At 44.7% G+C, this 17,779-nt stretch overlaps 1 protein-coding gene across 1 annotated transcript in view; it reads left to right on the plus strand.

The window, feature by feature from the left end:
- LOC120021710 (neuronal migration protein doublecortin-like) overlaps positions 1 to 17,779 on the plus strand; it is an 82,585-nt gene that overhangs the window by 14,983 nt on the left and 49,823 nt on the right. Inside the window, exon 2 of the mRNA XM_038965552.1 lies at positions 1,493 to 1,833. Within this exon, the coding sequence (XP_038821480.1) occupies positions 1,493 to 1,833 (341 nt within the window). The remainder of the gene's footprint in view (positions 1 to 1,492; positions 1,834 to 17,779) is intronic.

Genomic DNA, 17,779 nt, shown 5'->3' on the forward strand with positions numbered 1-17,779 from the left:
TAGAACCACCCTCCTCCTGCAGGTCACAGTAGAACCACCCTCCTCCTACAGGTCACAGTAGAACCACCCTCCTCCTGCAGGTCACAGTAGAACCACCCTCCTCCTACAGGTCACAGTAGAACCACCCTCCTCCTACAGGTCACAGTAGAACCACCCTCCTCCTACAGGTCACAGTAGAACCACCCTCCTCCTACAGGTCACAGTAGAACCACCCTCCTCCTACAGGTCACAGTAGAACCACCCTCCTCCTACAGGTCACAGTAGAACCACCCTCCTCCTGCAGGTCACAGTAGAACCACCCTCCTCCTACAGGTCACAGTAGAACCACCCTCCTCCTACAGGTCACAGTAGAACCACCCTCCTCCTACAGGTCACAGTAGAACCACCCTCCTCCTACAGGTCACAGTAGAACCACCCTCCTCCTACAGGTCACAGTAGAACCACCCTCCTCCTACAGGTCACAGTAGAACCACCCTCCTCCTACAGGTCACAGTAGAACCACCCTCCTCCTACAGGTCACAGTAGAACCACCCTCCTCCTACAGGTCACAGTAGAACCACCCTCCTCCTACAGGTCACAGTAGAACCACCCTCCTCCTACAGGTCACAGTAGAACCACCCTCCTCCTACAGGTCACAGTAGAACCACAGGTCTTCATGATCAGTATTTTTTAAACTAGGACAAATTGGAGAGCATTACCACACCTATGATCTAAGGTAATTCCATCAGCTGATGTTAAGAACTTGATACACCCACAAAGAGGACCATGTCAGTGTCACCGTGTGTTGATGCAGGTGACCCTAGAGTGCAGGTAGTGGAGTGTGAGTGATGTAACAGGAAGTCCAGAGTATGAGTAGGGACTAATGCTTCAGCTTAGGTGTAATAACGCCCTCTTCACATTGCTGTAATAAAGCATGGTGGAGGAGTACTCATGGAGTGGTATGACATTACAATATTCTATGTTCTGTATGTGTTTGAGAGAATGGGGGATGGCGTATCTCTGTCAGAGCAGTGTCCTGCTGTTTGATGATTGGGGGAGAGTTCAGTGCACAGGTCAACATGCTTTGGATTAGGTTCATGGAGATGCTATAGCAATTACTGACCGGGTGGAAGCACACGTCATTGGCTCGTTTTTTAAACTTCTGGGAAAATAACTGCTAGTTTGCCAACACACTATGAGATTCGGTAGAGCTAGATTGTCCTGTTTGAGTAGGAGGCTGTTTTTCTGTCCTCAGTTTATCTTGAATCCATGCATTTAGATCAGATGTAGTGGGGATGCATAGTTTACACGAAGATGTGTTGGTATTTTCTCCCTCACAAAGGTCTATGTGACATCTGAGCTGGTTATCCTACAGGCTCCACACCTCTACTTACAATAGTACTGATGTTGGGTTCCTGTTGAAGCAAATATTTCCTCAGTTTATGTCAAACAAAGTTGAATATTTCATATTCCTTACGGCGTTCTCTCTTTGTCTCTCCTCTCACCCCCTCAGGAGAGAGCTACGTCTGTGCGTCCGAGAACATCTACAAGAAGGTCGACTACACAAAGAACGTCAACCCCAACTGGTCTGTGAACGTGAAGGCCTCGGCCAGCCAGAAGAACCTGCAGAGCCTGGCCAGCAAGCAGGCCAACGAGGCCCGGGAGGGTAAGGAGTTTGTTCGGCCCAAGCTGGTGACGGTGATGCGGAGTGGCGTGAAGCCGAGGAAGGCCGTCCGCGTGCTGCTCAACAAGAAGACAGCGCACTCCTTCGAACAGGTGCTCACCGACATCACAGAGGCCATCAAGCTGGAGAGCGGAGTGGTCAAGAAGATCTACACACTGGACGGAAAGCAGGTAGGTCACACATTCACTCACACTGGACGGAAAGCAGGTAGGTCACACATTCACTCACACTGGACGGAAAGCAGGTAGGTCACACATTCACTCACACTGGACGGAAAGCAGGTAGGTCACACATTCACTCACACTGGACGGAAAGCAGGTAGGTCACACATTCACTCACACTGGACGGAAAGCAGGTAGGTCACACATTCACTCACACTGGACGGAAAGCAGGTAGGTCACACATTCACTCACACTGGACGGAAAGCAGGTAGGTCACACATTCACTCACACTGGACGGAAAGCAGGTAGGTCACACATTCACTCACACTGGACGGAAAGCAGGTAGGTCACACATTCACTCACACTGGACGGAAAGCAGGTAGGTCACACATTCACTCACACTGGACGGAAATCAGGTAGGTCACACATTCACTCACACTGGCACACCTCAACGCCCAGTTCACCTCCAGAATGTTAGTTGGACTCAGATGTCAGACTAAGGTCACATTCAACACTACCAACCCGGAGTCATTATACAAACATCTGAAACAAAAATGAATCAAAAATATACCTAAGAAGTCTCTTATGTTTAGTTCTGTCTCTGTTGATATTTAGAGGCAGCCTGATAATGCCGTATAGTTTGTTTTGCTGTCCCTATAAGGTTGTTTCTATTGAGGCTCTGGGGAACATGCAAACTGGAATAAGAGGATAAAAGCTGGAATAAGTAAAGAGTATGTTTTAAATACTGATGTAATTTCAAATCATTCAAAGAAGAGAATAAAGTCATGCTATGTCATCCTAAAGACGTTTCCTATTACCACAATAAGGTGTTACCTGGTGTATGCCTGGGCCAAGCTTTATGTGTTCCTGCAGGTTGATCATCCCATTTTGGGTTGTTAGGTGCTGTGTAGAGAAACCAACCGCTTCACAGCAGCACCAGCACCAGGAAGTTGAGTCCATAGGTCGGGGGCGACTCACTGACGAGGTGCAACTCATTTGTCTGTTGAGACATACCCACACACCCCTGACTTGACTAAGCAGCCTACCAGTTGGCTGAGGTGGGAAACTTAATCAGAAACGGTGCCGATTGCTCAGATCAAAGACTGACGCTTCTTCAGAGAGCTGGACTGACATCAGATAGTCCCACAGCGATCCATCCATCACTCAGTCAGAAAGGAAGGCAGAGGGAGGCAGGAGATCGACTCTTTTGCTGCCTTGGCTCCCAGCTCTCTACCAGACCTGCAGTGGAATGGAAACACCCATATAGGCTAGTTATTGATAATCAATATGTGAATTGGCTGTTTCATCATGATCTTCATGACTCAGATGAGATAGAATAGACCTCTACAGCCCAACCATGAAAAGAACATTGCCTTGTTATGAGGGGTTGTAATGCACCATAAGGCATATGAACATTTAAATGACTAATATCCATATGAATCTATTTACACTGCCAGGAGGCCACTCAAAGTGCAGCAATTAGCAGCTGTAAAGACAAACGGCCAGCTGTCCGTAGGCTCTTAAAGCAGTTTAAAGGTTTTCGGTACAATAGAGTAGTAGAAATGGAGGTAATGACAGTGTGTGAGGGCTCCTCTGAGAGGTTAAAGTGCCTCTACCTCAGCAGGCAGCCACAGCCCTGGCCTGGTCAGCCCCAGAGACACACAGAGGACACATCAGGAGGCACAAACAACCCTGATGACCTGACATAGAGAGAGGACATTACATCCACGTTCTAAAGGGTGTCGGCAGTGGTAGAGTGACATCTGCAATTTTTCGTTTTTTTTAACGATGGCGTCGTTGATTTCATGTCCTTGCTGGGAGCAAAAGACAATTCTGCCCCGTCATAATGCATCTGACCCTGTTCGTTAGAATGTCCTCTTCTCTTCTCCTGGCTGTCCAACACCACTCAGTGCTGCAAGAGGCCAGGCTCAATTAGGCTCCAGTACTATAGTCCCAGTCTTAGCCAGGCTGAGTGTTTACAGATATGGTTAAACTGACTGCTAATCTCTTGTGTCTGGACCACTCTGATTGTATCAGTCATCAAACACGCATCTGAGGCCACGGTCGGCAGACTAACTAAGGAGATCCCCCCCCTCTCTCCTGCCTTTGTGGAGAAGTCAGATCTCCCTTCCTCTGCTTTTTGTTCTGCTGATTGAGGAGAAAGGGATTGTGCTCCCTCTGTCTCTGTTATTTCTTCATTATTATTCCTGTTAATAACGGCAAGATGTAAGTCCAGCAGGCTTTAGAGGACAGAGCTGCAGTGTGGAGATAGCAGGCTGATTCGACTTCACTATCCCACCCCAGGGGCTCACTGCATGTCTGCCCCAGGTCACTGTCTCCTAGTAGGCCCCTTAAGATTTCTGTCACTTTGAGCCTAGGCAGTGTTGTGTATTTCTTTTTAGATATAAGGCAGCTGTGGATCAATATGGATGGAAACATGCTGGACTTATGTCTGTGCGTGTGCACATGCGTGTTTGTATGTGGACACAATACTGTACAGGATTTATATTCACATTCAGTCTCACATTAAGTCTGATCAGCATATTTCACTGACCCAGTCTGGAGCGATCTCACACCAGGAAACTGAAACTCACAAAACCTGGATGTAGGGCTGTGACGGTCTTGGAATTTGAGGTTACGGTAATTGGCCAGGCCAATGTACATGGTCACCGTCATAACCGTTGGGAGGGGGGATTGGCGTATACAGTGGGGCAAAAAAGTATTTAGTCAGCCACCAATTGTGCAAGTTCTCCCACTTAAAAAGATGAGAGGCCTGTAATTTTCATCATAGGTACACTTCAACTATGACAGACAAAATGAGAAAAAAAATCCAGAAAATCACATTGTAGGATTTTTAATGAATTTATTTGCAAATTATGGTGGAAAATAAGTATTTGGTCAATAACAAAAGTTTATCTCAATACTTTGTTATATACCCTTTGTTGGCAATGACAGAGGTCAAACGTTTTCTGTAAGTCTTCACAAGGTTTTCACACACTGTTGCTGGTATTTTGGCCCATTCCTCCATGCAGATCTCCTCTAGAGCAGTGATGTTTTGGGGCTGTTGCTGGGCAACACGGACTTTCAACTCCCTCCAAAGATTTTCTATGGGGTTGAGATCTGGAGACTGGCTAGGCCACTCCAGGACCTTGAAATGCTTCTTACGAAGCCACTCCTTCGTTGCCCGGGCGGTGTGTTTGGGATCATTGTCATGCTGAAAGACCCAGCCACATTTCATCTTCAATGCCCTTGCTGATGGAAGGAGGTTTTCACTCAAAATCTTACGATACATGGCCCCATTCATTCTTTTCTTTACACGGATCAGTCGTCCTGGTCCCTTTTCAGAAAAACATCCCCAAAGCATGATGTTTCCACCCCCATGCTTCACAGTAGGTATGGTATTCTTTGGATGCAACTCAGCATTCTTTGTCCTCCAAACACGACGAGTTGAATTTTTACCAAAAAGTTATATTTTGGTTTTATCTGACCATATGACATTCTCCCAATCTTCTTCTGGATCATCCAAATGCTCTCTAGCAAACTAGAGAATAGCAATATAGTTTGAAACTTATTTAGAGCATTTAAAAAAAAAAACTAATAGGCCTAGAGAAGCATCGATTGATCCTCTTGCTTGCTGAATAGCTATAAAATAGTCTACAATGAACTGGTGGGAAAGTTTGAATGGTGATAGAGATGTGTAGCCTAGCTCTGGTGTGGTGTGATCACATTGGCTAAATTCATACCTTGCTGCACTGATGCACTGATGCATTGCAAACGTAAAAAACAGAGAGAAATTTATTAATTCAATTCACACACCAAACTTGTTCCGAATAAATAATTGAGGGATTGTGGCAGGACGATATTTTCGCAGTTGGCGTGAACGGTGTCATAAACAAATGTGCTCGTATTTATTATTTTCTTCATAATTTTTCTGATAAAAATAACAGACTTTTTTTAGAAAGGGCCTTTACTGAAAATATTACATGACGGGAGCGTTTGACAGGCTACTTTAGGAAACTATCAGAATGGACATACTGTAGGCGATAGACTGAGCCAGAACAACCTTGTCAACTGCTGTTGAATAATTCATGAATAGTCAGACACATCCAACCTTTTTTTAAGAGAAGACCAATTTATGTATTTACTGGCAAGCAATGAAAATGTGCATTGTATAAAAGAAAGTCCTCTTTTTTTAACTGAAGTGGCATAGCCTATAGATAGCAAGGATACTGCTTCTACGCCACCGTGGGATTAGCTGCTGGAGCATCAAACGACAGCTGTAAAGAGGAGATGTAGACAGTTTAAAAGACAGACGGACTAAGTTAGCTAAATAATTGCTTTATCTACATAAAAAAAAAAAAAAATGTAAGCCTGTTACATTATTATTTTATTGTTATTTTATTTTCATGGCCGTCTTCATCCCTAACCGTCAGTTACACAGTTATACTGTACCATCACAGCCATACCTGCATGAGAAGTACAGTAATAATATGCCAAACCTCTTTAGCGTTTATACAAAATGGGGATGTTTTTCCTAAACGAGAGACGGTGTCAAACGTTCATTGTCTGCTTAAAGGCACTAGACCTTCTTTTGGATTGAATCTCAGATCTGTTGTCTCTCTCTAACTCTCTCTCTAGGAACTGTTGGCTGTTGCATGCTATGAATGTTTAATAAGATGCACTTCACACACTGATTTTATTGCTGGCTGTATGATTGCATGTGCCATATGTATAGTTTGATGTGATATGATTGTACATATCATCTGTTTTTTTTTGTGTGAAACCCACACGTTTGCCTTTGGTCTGTGTATTATGCAGTACACTCTTAAACCCACATGGCTCTCAGATGCCCTAGTGTGTAGCAGTAACAAACCCACTCTAACCATGTGTTCACCAGCCTAATCAAAGTGTATTATAATACACTGTGTCTGTTTCTCAGAATGTGTCTCCAGTCCTGAGGTTCATTGTAATGCACAGACACGTAGGGTTCACCTCCACTTCTGGAGTGATGAAACTGCGATGTGAGTAGTGTTAGGGCTCTCTTTGTGTGCTGAAGCTGGCGGGGTGGCTAGGCTAGCTGCAGACTGCAGGCGAGGCGGGGTGGCTAGGCTAGCTGCAGACTGCAGGCGAGGCAGGGTGGCTAGGCTAGCTGCAGACTGCAGGCGAGGCAGGGTGGCTAGGCTAGCTGCTAGGTTAGCTGCAGACTGCAGGCGAGGCAGGGGCGATGTGCTGCTGGTGATATGGTAGGGGGAGTCTTGATGCAGTGCCAGCCCCTCCCTGATCCTGCACCGTTCCTCCTCTTCCCATTCCGCACACCGACAGCTGGTGTGACTGGTTGCTAGGAGACCACATCCGAAGCACAAAGAGAGCCCAGCTGGTGTGGACTGGTCTATCAGTCACCACATCCAGTGTGTGTGTGTGTTTCAATATCAGCTGCCATGTATGCAGTGCTTGACTTGGACTGAAATAGGTGTCTGTACTCAGTTTGGGTACAGGTACTGTTTCTATTTAGCTCCACAATACTGTTGAGCTAATATTCCATAAGAGGAACAGGAGCTCAAGCAGTAGCTAGAACATTTAAGATGCCGGTACTCCTGCCCAAGTCAAGTACTGCATGTATGTAAGGTATGTTCATTGTACACTGTCTGGGTACGTGTGTGTGTGTGTGTGCTTTGCATAAGAATTTGACAGTGTGTGTGTAAAAGGGAGCGAGAGGCAGATTCGTGGGGCCAGCTTATTGCATGTTATCCAGCAATTTGTCCTTGAATGCGGACTTCACCACTGTTTATTGCTATGTGAAGATATAGCCCCCCACCAGCCGCCGCCCCCTCCTTTGCTGTCAGTGAGTAAAACGCCACAATTTTCTCCTCAACAGCCTGCGCATTCAGACCCAAGGAGAACAGGGGCGGGGTGATGGGATACAGGATGCATTCTCCAGTTTAAAAAACAGAAAATTGGGATCTGTTTTATATTCACTGCAGGGGATAATTATTCCTTGTATCTAAAAAGCTGGAGTGAATTCCTTCATTCGCCCTCTCCTGTCTTTCCAGGGTACATCAGGGAGGAGAGACTTATTTTCCTGGCAGCCATTTTGTCCCTATTTTTTCCTAATAGCTGTGTTCATGGTAGAGTGACTCACTAAATGCCACTGTCCTTTTAACTTGAGGGCTCTCCCAGAACAGGTGTTTTTTTAGCTTGTCCTTGGCTTTTAACAGCAAGTTCAGGCAAATTGTCGATCAGATTCTTTGTGACTTACACCACAATCGTTTTCTAATATTTGCTGTATTGGGAGTAGCTCTCCAATCGTTCTTTAAATCATCTATTCATTTAAGGAAGTGATGAGTACACTGTTGTGGCCCTCGTTTTAGAATGTTCGTTATTGCATCAAGGTCCTGAGCTGAGCTTGGCCATATGTCTTGTAAACTCATTTCCTACAAAGAGGCACTATAGATGCTAATTAGCACTCAATTCAATCTCATACATCCATGCACAAGGTCACGCTGCAATTGTCTTAGCACAGTACACCCCCCCCCCCCCCCCCACCCATCCAGTTTGGCCAGTGAATCAGTGAATATGGTTTAGGTACGTATGCTTCATGTTTAAATGTTCCCAGGTTGAATGCCTGAAAATCTGACTTTCCTCTGGAGATTGCAGGGTTCTTTCTGTCTGCTCCTCTGATCAGGGGAGGGTTTGCAAGGCATGCAGTGGAGGCGGTTGTCATGGCAATTTACTCCACAGTGATTGACTCGGTGTCTGTGACAATGGCTACGCAGCAAAATACGCTGAGTGTGCTCTTTACATTCTGTAACGGAGCTAGCCGCAGAACTCCTAACCTCTCACATTCGTATTCACAATCATTCCTTCTTCCTACCCTGACTCGCTAGTACAGGATTTGAGAGAGAGAGAGAGAGAGAGAGATGGAGGAGCTGAACAAGGGGCATGGCCACATCATAAAGCATCCTGACTGAACATAGCTGCAGGCATCCGGTGCTGCCCTCACCCCAACCCCCATATCTAGCCCACATCAACAAGTGGCCACAACCTGTGGGGATGAGCAGAATAAATCTAATAACACCAGAGCCACATCAGTCAGAGCCACATGGCCAGCCTGGCCGTCTCAATGGAGATAGCATGGCGGAACCTCGGAAGCATTTGGAGCCCATTAGTGACATCACAGCTGTGATGTGTGACCCTGGGGGCCTCCGGAACATCAGGCACCAGCTGGCCCCCATAACTCTGCGGAGCTGGCTGCCCCGGCTGGCTGCTCGGCTGGCTGACCCGGCTGGCTGCCCGGCTGGCTGCCCTGGCTGGCTGGCTACCCGGCTGGCTGCTCGGCTGGCTGCCCGGCTGGCTGACTGGCTGGCTGCCTGGCTGGCTGCCTGGCTGGCTGACCCGGCTGGCTGCCCGGCTGGCTGCCCTGGCTGGCTGGCTACCCGGCTGGCTGCTCGGCTGGCTGCCCGGCTGGCTGACTTCTGTTTCACTACTGCTGCCCTCAACACTGTTGAAAGAACCAAGCATGGGCCAATCAGAGCTCTGTAATAGGCTGATCATGGTCTTTTACAGGCAGGGACCTCTTCATTTAACAGTTTTATGTTTTATTAGTCATATCTATGGGATACACCTGTGGTATACACCGTCCAATGAAATGCTTACTTGCAGGTTTCGTCTCGACAATGTAACAACAATAATAAATAAGAAAAGATAAGAATATGAACAAGGTAATTAAAATAAGCATTTTAGCATCAGTATAATACAGGAAGGCACAATTTATAGTTCAATATTTACATGTGTTTGAGAAGGGGGAATTGGGAGGCAAGTGTTTTGAATTGTGCAGTATTTAGAAAACATAAGTCTGGTAGCAGCAGTTGTGATGTGTTTGTGTGTGCTGGTCAGTCCAGGTCAAGTGTTCAGCAGTCTGATGGCTTGTAGATAGAAACTGTCTCTGAGCCTGTTGACATTGGCCCTCATGCTCCGATACTTTCTGATCGATGGTAAGGGTGTAAACAGCTCATGGCTGGGCTTAGCTGGTGCTTAAGGAAGAAAGGTTCATGGTGATTGACTGTTAAGACCATGTTTAATTATAATAGTACTGACCAGTGGACAGATGTTAACTTCAACGTAGTGATTTGAGCATGGTTTGACTGCCATGGTTATGAAATACTAGACCATAGGATGTTGTCATTACACATCGTAGTCTCATTCCTTCACTCCTGGTTCCTCTGGGTGGTCTGCACTCAACACGACTCTCCTGTCCCGGAGTCTGTGATTGTGACCACTCCTTACGACCTACAGTATTTGTCCTTATATGGAAGAAAACAAGCTGCATATAAATCAGAACATTCCCTCTAGACTTTTTAATTGGATAGATAATAAGGTTAGAAATAAAGAATGAGAAGCGAGGCATTCTGAAAGGTAGGAGAGATGAGAAGACCAGACTCTTGACTCTCCCTTTGTTTTGTCCCCCGCAAACAACTTTCATTATTTGAACATTTCCTTGACTTGAGTGTGTATTTATTTTGAGTACTTTGCTGGGAATGTTTCAGTGTCATAACCATCTCAACCTAAATAAGCCCGGGAAGCCTCAGTCCTCTCTGCCTGATGCTTCCTGATACACAGGACTGACTTAATTACCAGAGTGCACAAGGAGAGAGATTTGGGATGGAGGGGGATGATGTGCAGTCCATAGTACTGACCCTGTTCCCAGGCTCCCTAACACATTCTACCCTACTGCCACTCTATACCTCTATATAGAGAAAAGAATAGGAGTTAATTTGACCTCACCAGCAAGAGGCTCTTCAGTCAGCCCTTATCAGATTACAAACAGAGGAGTATAGTAACAGAGAAAGCAGGTCCAATATCCACCTCTAGGCTCCCTGAACACAGATTTGTGTGTGTGTGTGTGTGTGGCGCACCTCTATTTGTGTCAGCTGTTGTTGCAGTAATTAATAATCTAGTGTGTTACACTGAAGAAGGGCTCATATGTCTGTTGAGAGGGCAGTTACAAGCACTCACTTGAAGTCCTATTTAGTAGCGTGCTCTACTTAGGGTAGTTATTCCAACTCGGCACACTGAGAGCAGGGGAGAAACCACCCAGAGAGCCGTCTGAAAAGCTTGGTTAATACGTTACTAAACCCACCACAGAGCCCGAGTCCACCTCCAGTGACTCACCATCCCCCCAACAATACGTGAAGCCTGAATATGCTGATGAGCTGCATGCAGCCCTGTTTGCTGAATATACCCAGGCTTGTTTCTCGCATCCCTTATTCTGGTCGCCTTACATCCCTAAGTCAAAACACTGCGCCCATGTCGGAGCATCGTTATTTTCTCCAGATTCTCCCATCGTTTGAACCTCACCGCTAATGGGAATTTCAGAAAACGGCTTCTTATTTGCTGCAGAGCCCCCTCCCTTACAGTACACGTTGTCACAATGCACTGTCAGCAGCGCTGCTGAACACTTGGATTTACCAAAGTTGTCTTAATGTTTGTTGTCATTGTCTCATATGGTGACCTACTTCACGTTTTGTCATAGGTGTGTCATCCATTTTACAAAAGCTTCAGAAGATCCCATAGTGTATGAGACAACCATTTAAGCCAGAGAATACAGTAGGTGTATTGACCACAGTGACCTGTAGCTCATTGTGTTTTTGTGTTCTCTACCTCCCACCTCGAAGCTTTCACAAAGTCATGGTCTCTGCTTTGAAGGGTTCTCAAAGTTTCAGAACAGTGACTAAGATAGAAACAGCATATTTTGTGTTGTGAGCTGCACACCCACGACACTGCCTCTAAATCCTGCTAATCCTCCTTTCCATGGGCCTGTCTTATCCTTAAACCAGCCTCTTCGCTTCCTCTTCTCTGGCGTCAAAGCGCCGGTCGCACCAAAATATCACAGTCCTACTCCCTACCTCCCTCAGGAAAACACACATGACTGCTGGGCTAGATAAGGTATTTTGTATTTTTTTGTAAATAGGTCATTTCAGTTGGCTGTTTGGAGAGTAATGGAGCGGAGGTTCTGAAACATGGCTCTGGAATCAAAGATTAGGATTCTAATCCCCGTTGAGGTAAACATATATGCCATTTTGAAAAGAAACACCATCCTTTCATAGAATTTCCCCAAATATCCTAATATTGTGGCACTACCTGTACTGTAATACGAAGATATATTGGAACAAATGGTATTGTCAAAAATGACATTATTGGGGAACATTGATGTTTGACTTTCAAAGACACTTTGGTAAAGTGTATCAAAGATGCTGCTTTGCTGACACGCCTGATCCCTTCCCAAACTCTCCGGGACCAAAACGCTTGTTCAGTTATCAGAGAGCTGACTGTGGACTTTGAGGTATTTCAGAGGTTTTTTCCCCCCCCCCAAAGAATGCTGATGTACACTAATATAAAATAATCTATTTTCTAATGCCCGGTCTGGATTAGGCTCTGACATTCAAACACGTCTCAAAGCCACATTGCGTCAGAGGAGCCACAGTATACGGTGTTATTGGCCACCAGTCCTTCCCCTGCAGTTGTTCCTTGATCTGTGTTCTGTATGGATAGAAATGGGACATGGAGTCAGTGTCCAACCACTCAAATGTGTGCAATGCATGTTTATTGGCTCTATAGTTTTATTGATATGTGTAGCAGAAACATTTGGAGGGAGGGAGATCTTTGCCATTATGACTACTCACATGGTATTTCACCATCTTCATATAACTGATATTGTTCTTAGAGACCGAGAGGGATTACATAATGTGTTATTTTCCTTTATTTCTGAAGCTCATATATTTCCAGAATAATTCCTGGCAAAGAAATTTGCTATCGAATTCCTTCCTTTCAATTAAAATAACTGAAACAAATGTTGATTATCAGCCTAGTGTGATTTAGGCTTGTTATAAACATTTTGTAATCAATTCTGCTCAACATTACAGACCAGATGTGATTAAGGACAAAAGCACATACACTATTACCTTTCACACAATCTATAGGAAAAAGTAGCCCAGTGCTTTATCAACTGCACTCAGGCAGTGGTGAGGGAAATGCAGTGTTTTGTGACGATACAAGGGTCCTGTTTTAGGCATGCTTCAGAGCCCACACTATCAGTCATGGGGAGGAGTCTGCAGAGGAAGGAGTAGAGCGGGGCCTTGCCCTCAGGTCAGGTGCAAGTTCCTTCTGGATTCAGGCTCAGGACTTTATTCTGTCACTGTGCTGGTGCATAGTGTGGGTAATGGTGGTGGAGACAGCTTAAATATAAATACCTATTGTTCCTTTGCATGTTCCTTATGACATTCACAAAGGAATTTATTTTCTATCTTATATCTTTCACATTTCTAATGCCATTCAGCCATGAACTCAGACATTGGGAATGCACATGTATGTATTTCTAAAGAAAACCTAGCCATGTCTTCTCCACCTGCATGCTTGTCCTGCCCACTGCCCCCCTTCTCATCTCATGGGGGACATTACTCTGCTCATCTTACCCCCCGCTCTCTCCATGTCTCTGAGAAAGCCTAGTGCGGCAGAAACTACTGCAGCGTGCACTCCTCTGCTACACCTCATTTCCCATGTTCCTAGGTCTTTAATATTTCACATGGTGCTTGTTTTGTTTCACGATATCATAGCCTGTGTCTATGGAAGGAGATGATATAGTGAATCGGAGATGTTGCTAAATTGCTCTGGGAAGAGCTGCCGAAATGATTTAGCATGGCTGCTTGGCTCTGTAGAAAGAAGATCCCTCGTTTGTCTCCCCTCGCCCCTTGCCTCTCGCTCCTGTCTTCTGGAAAGTACAGCAGTGGTAGGGCCTGCTGACTGTTACTGTGCTGGCTCTACAACAACAGCTAGCAAAGCCCCACAGTCCCACAGACAGCCCCCGGCAGATCAAAAGGTATCACAGGCTATCGATTGGCCTCACCTGACCGTCCATACTGACTGAAATACACAAGACAACCCCAACAAAGTGCTCTCAAAGTTTACGGTTGTTCCTTTTGACTTATGCTAAGCAATACTGTATGAGTTACATAAATCTTTGCATGATTGTTTAATAGTAAGATAAATGTGAACTGGGAGCACTGGATGCATATGAAACAGCTGCATCCTGTAATAGAAAGCAGACATGCATCTGACTGTCACCAACTGATATCTGTTTTTCAGATGAAATAGGAGCAGATCACTGATGGTTTACTCATTGACTCTAACTCCATTCTCTTTTGACTCCTCGTTAACATTAGTTGTGAGTCTCAAGTGTTGGTAAGATAAGTTAGATCCCTCCCATGTCCCAGACCTGTGCTCCTTCCTGATTACATTAGCCAACCATCTCACCCAAAATGCACTAATTGCTCTGCTTTTGTTGTGCATGGAGATTAATTAACATGCTTTCCCGGGGCAACAGTAGGGATGGAGACAGTCCAGGCAGAGATGCAGAGAGAGAAGAGGTATCTCAGGGCTAGTCATTTCTTCATTCATTTATTTCTGTCCAAAAGTGATATGGGAATAAATGTATTCAAGCCAAACCTCCTGTGGCTGTTCTACAAGGAGAGATGATTCCAGAGTTGGGATTGGGGGAAATGCTTCCTGCTGCTTGTCAGATTTGGCACAATAATCAAGGTCAGAGTCAAGGAACTGGTGTTCAGCCATAATTATCTGGCATTAAATCGTGTTGCTCTGTTCAGACACTACTGAAGTCTTTGTTTCTCAGACAAAATGGTAAGCCAGTCGTAAGAAAGGTTGTTCGCTATGTATCGACGTGTATAGATATATTTTTGTTGGAATTCGACTATCTTTCAACACTGTAAATCGAAAGCCTAGGTGCATTTTTTTATTTGAAACCAGCTGACTTATAATTAATAGTCAAATGATGGACCTTTTGTTTGCAGTACATATTTGCTTCAAATACAGCGCCAATCTTCTGCTGTCATATTACCCCATCTGCTATCTGAAAAATGAGGGAGGCATATATTTTCTGTTATTCTTATTGGCTTGTATAACATGAATCATATCATAGCTACAGTAATCCACATCATTCAACCTCAGAACGAGGTTACACTAGCGTGTATGTTTCATTCCTGCTATATCAGCTCTCCTCCTGGAGGTGATCTGTAGTGCCTTCTCTTAGCCGTGCCTCTAGCAACTCTTTCTCCAAGGTTGTGAAAATTAATTCCTTTCAAAGGCAAAGCGTCTGGGCCTAGGACTAGGTAATTGGGTTGTTTCTCCACTATTTCTTTACACTTGATATTGGAAGGAAAACAAATGTTTTCACTGCCTTTAGAGAAATGATAGAATTGTCCATAGGCTTGAGGGCACTCTCAATAGTTTTGCTGAGATGGTGGTTTATAGGAATAGATTTGACTTTATTACTCACTAATCCACTGCTATCAGATTGTAAAGCATCTGGGAGAATGAACAATTGTTTGGAATTGTGTCAAGAAAAGAGCTTTGAATAATTCAGTTGGTGTAGTTGTGGGGTCCCTGCTTGGCTGCTGGTACTGGTGGTAGTTTGGGGGGGCCATGTGGCCCTGACAGCTGGTAAGACAGGGATTAGGGGTGGGGGACACCTGGAGTCAGGGAGGGGCCAGACTCTCAACAGGACACCCACTACTGCTGCTGCAGATCAGGGAGGAGCCAGGCTCTTAACAGGACACCCACTACTGCTGCTGCAGATCAGGGAGGAGCCAGGCTCTTAACAGGACACCCACTACTGCTGCTGCAGATCAGGGAGGAGCCAGACTCTCAACAGGACACCCACTACTGCTGCTGCAGATCAGGGAGGAGCCAGGCTCTTAACAGGACACCCAGGGAGGGTGGCTATAGACCCAGACACACACACTTCATATTGGCATAGACTATGCTTTGTAAATACTGTACATACTGTACTGTGGTACAGATCATACATGTAGACTGTGTAGACGCATTTAAATGAACATACAGTACCAGTCAAAAGTTTACACACCTACTCATTCCAGGGTTTTTCTTTATTTTTACTATTTTCTACAAGACATCAAAACTATGAAATAACACATATGGAATCATGTGGTAACCAAATAATATATATTTTATATTATATGGAGTGCTATATCAGATGACCTGGCCTCCACAATCACCCGACCTCAAACCAAATGAGATGGTTTGGGATGAGTTGGACCGCAGAGGGAAGGAAAAGCAGTGAACACGTGTTCAGCATATGTGGTAACTCCTTCAAGACTGTTGGAAAAGCATTCCAGGTGAAGCTGGTTGAGAGAATGCCACCCGTGTGCAAAGCTGTCATCAAGGCAAAGAGTGGCTACTTTGAAGAATCTCAAATCTAAAATATATTTTGATTTGTTTAACACTTTTTTGGTTACTACATAATTCCGTATGTGTTATTTTATAGTTTTGATGTCTTCACTATTATTCTACAATGTAGAAAATAGAAAAAATAGGTGTAAAGTAGGTAGGTAGGTAGTAAAGTAGGTGTCCACATTTTTGACTGGTACTGTATATGTAGACAATACAGGGATTAATATTAAAACATCTTGAAATTGTCTTGTGTCATCCCACCACTGGATCCTGTTGCTAGGCGACACTAGAGCCCCATATATACCTGGTTCTAACATGCATCCTTTGTCCTGATCTTGTCCACATTCTGATTGTGTCCACATTTTCAGACAGATTGTGATCTGATCTTCCGACCACTTCCAGAGGTCGTCAGGCACGCATTGTGTCTGGATATCTTACAAGTGTAGACTGATCTGGACAGTGAAACTATTTAAATCATGATTATCCTCCTTCTAAAATCATTGACAGGTACCGCCATTGAATTATGGCATCAATATGTGTCTTAAAATAACAAATAAATATTATTTTGAAAGAATAGCTGTCAAATAATTAGCATACAGGGAGGGACCGGGAAATCTGGTCACAATGCGGACATGGACAGATATGAGACACATTTTAATACCATGTGTAGACGCACATCTGAAAATGTGGGCACAATCAGAATATGGATAAAATCAGGGCAAAGGATGCATGTTAGCGCCAGGTATAAATGAGGCTTAGATGACTACGTGGCTTGACCTTTTCACACAGAGACATGATGCTCATCTTATTTAATATTGCCCAATCTTGACAGTCATGGCTGTGAGGGACTGTGACATTTCACATTTCAGCCTCCGGTACGCTGCCTACACAGATGTCTGCTTCAACATGTCTGGAAATATAAGACAGTTCTCAGAAAAGAAGGTAGGTTTACAAAAGAAAAATGGATCTCTTGTAATGGACACGTATTTTATCTGATTCATGTGGTATTTAGTTTACTGACACAAGAACACGCCAGTCGATCAGAATATATCATGAAGTACCAGTAATTCCTGTCTGTCTAGACAGAAAAAGACTTTGAAGTCAGATTTTGCAGTTCATTTTTTTGCGGAGTTACAACACTTTGTCTTTGTAGGGAAGTACAGATATCTGCCTCTTGTAGCATCTGTCCCTAGAGGTGTAAAGATGATAGTGCATTCATGCTTTTGTGTTATACCCTGACAGATTCTGTCAGATTTGAATGTTGCCTCTAGTGTGTGTTTTCCAGATTCTCAGACTCCCCTTGTATTTTCAAAAACACTCACGACAAATATCCTCAAGGACACATTGAGTTTCCATTTGTTTGATCAAGTCCATATAGAACCTGTAGATGCAGCAGGCCACCTGGGACCACATGGCTGTGAGGAAGACTGAAGAGGAAAGAAAACTAGCATCCCCACCCCCATCCCAGCCCATCCAATTCCTCCAAACACTACATCCTTCTTCCAGTATTGGGAGTGCGGTGCAGATGAGAGCAGGAGGGTGGAGAGTGTGAGCTCTCTCACTTCCTCAACTTACTCCTGATTTATGGAAATCACAGTGCAAACACCCTGTGAGCGGTTGCTGATAAGACTTCCTTTTGAATATGTCAGCTTCTCCTTGGCACCCCTGAGAGCCCGAGTACAGGACTAATCATTCT

This window comes from Salvelinus namaycush, chromosome 26 (genome assembly GCF_016432855.1).
Source record: "Salvelinus namaycush isolate Seneca chromosome 26, SaNama_1.0, whole genome shotgun sequence".
Taxonomy (NCBI): domain Eukaryota; kingdom Metazoa; phylum Chordata; class Actinopteri; order Salmoniformes; family Salmonidae; genus Salvelinus; species Salvelinus namaycush.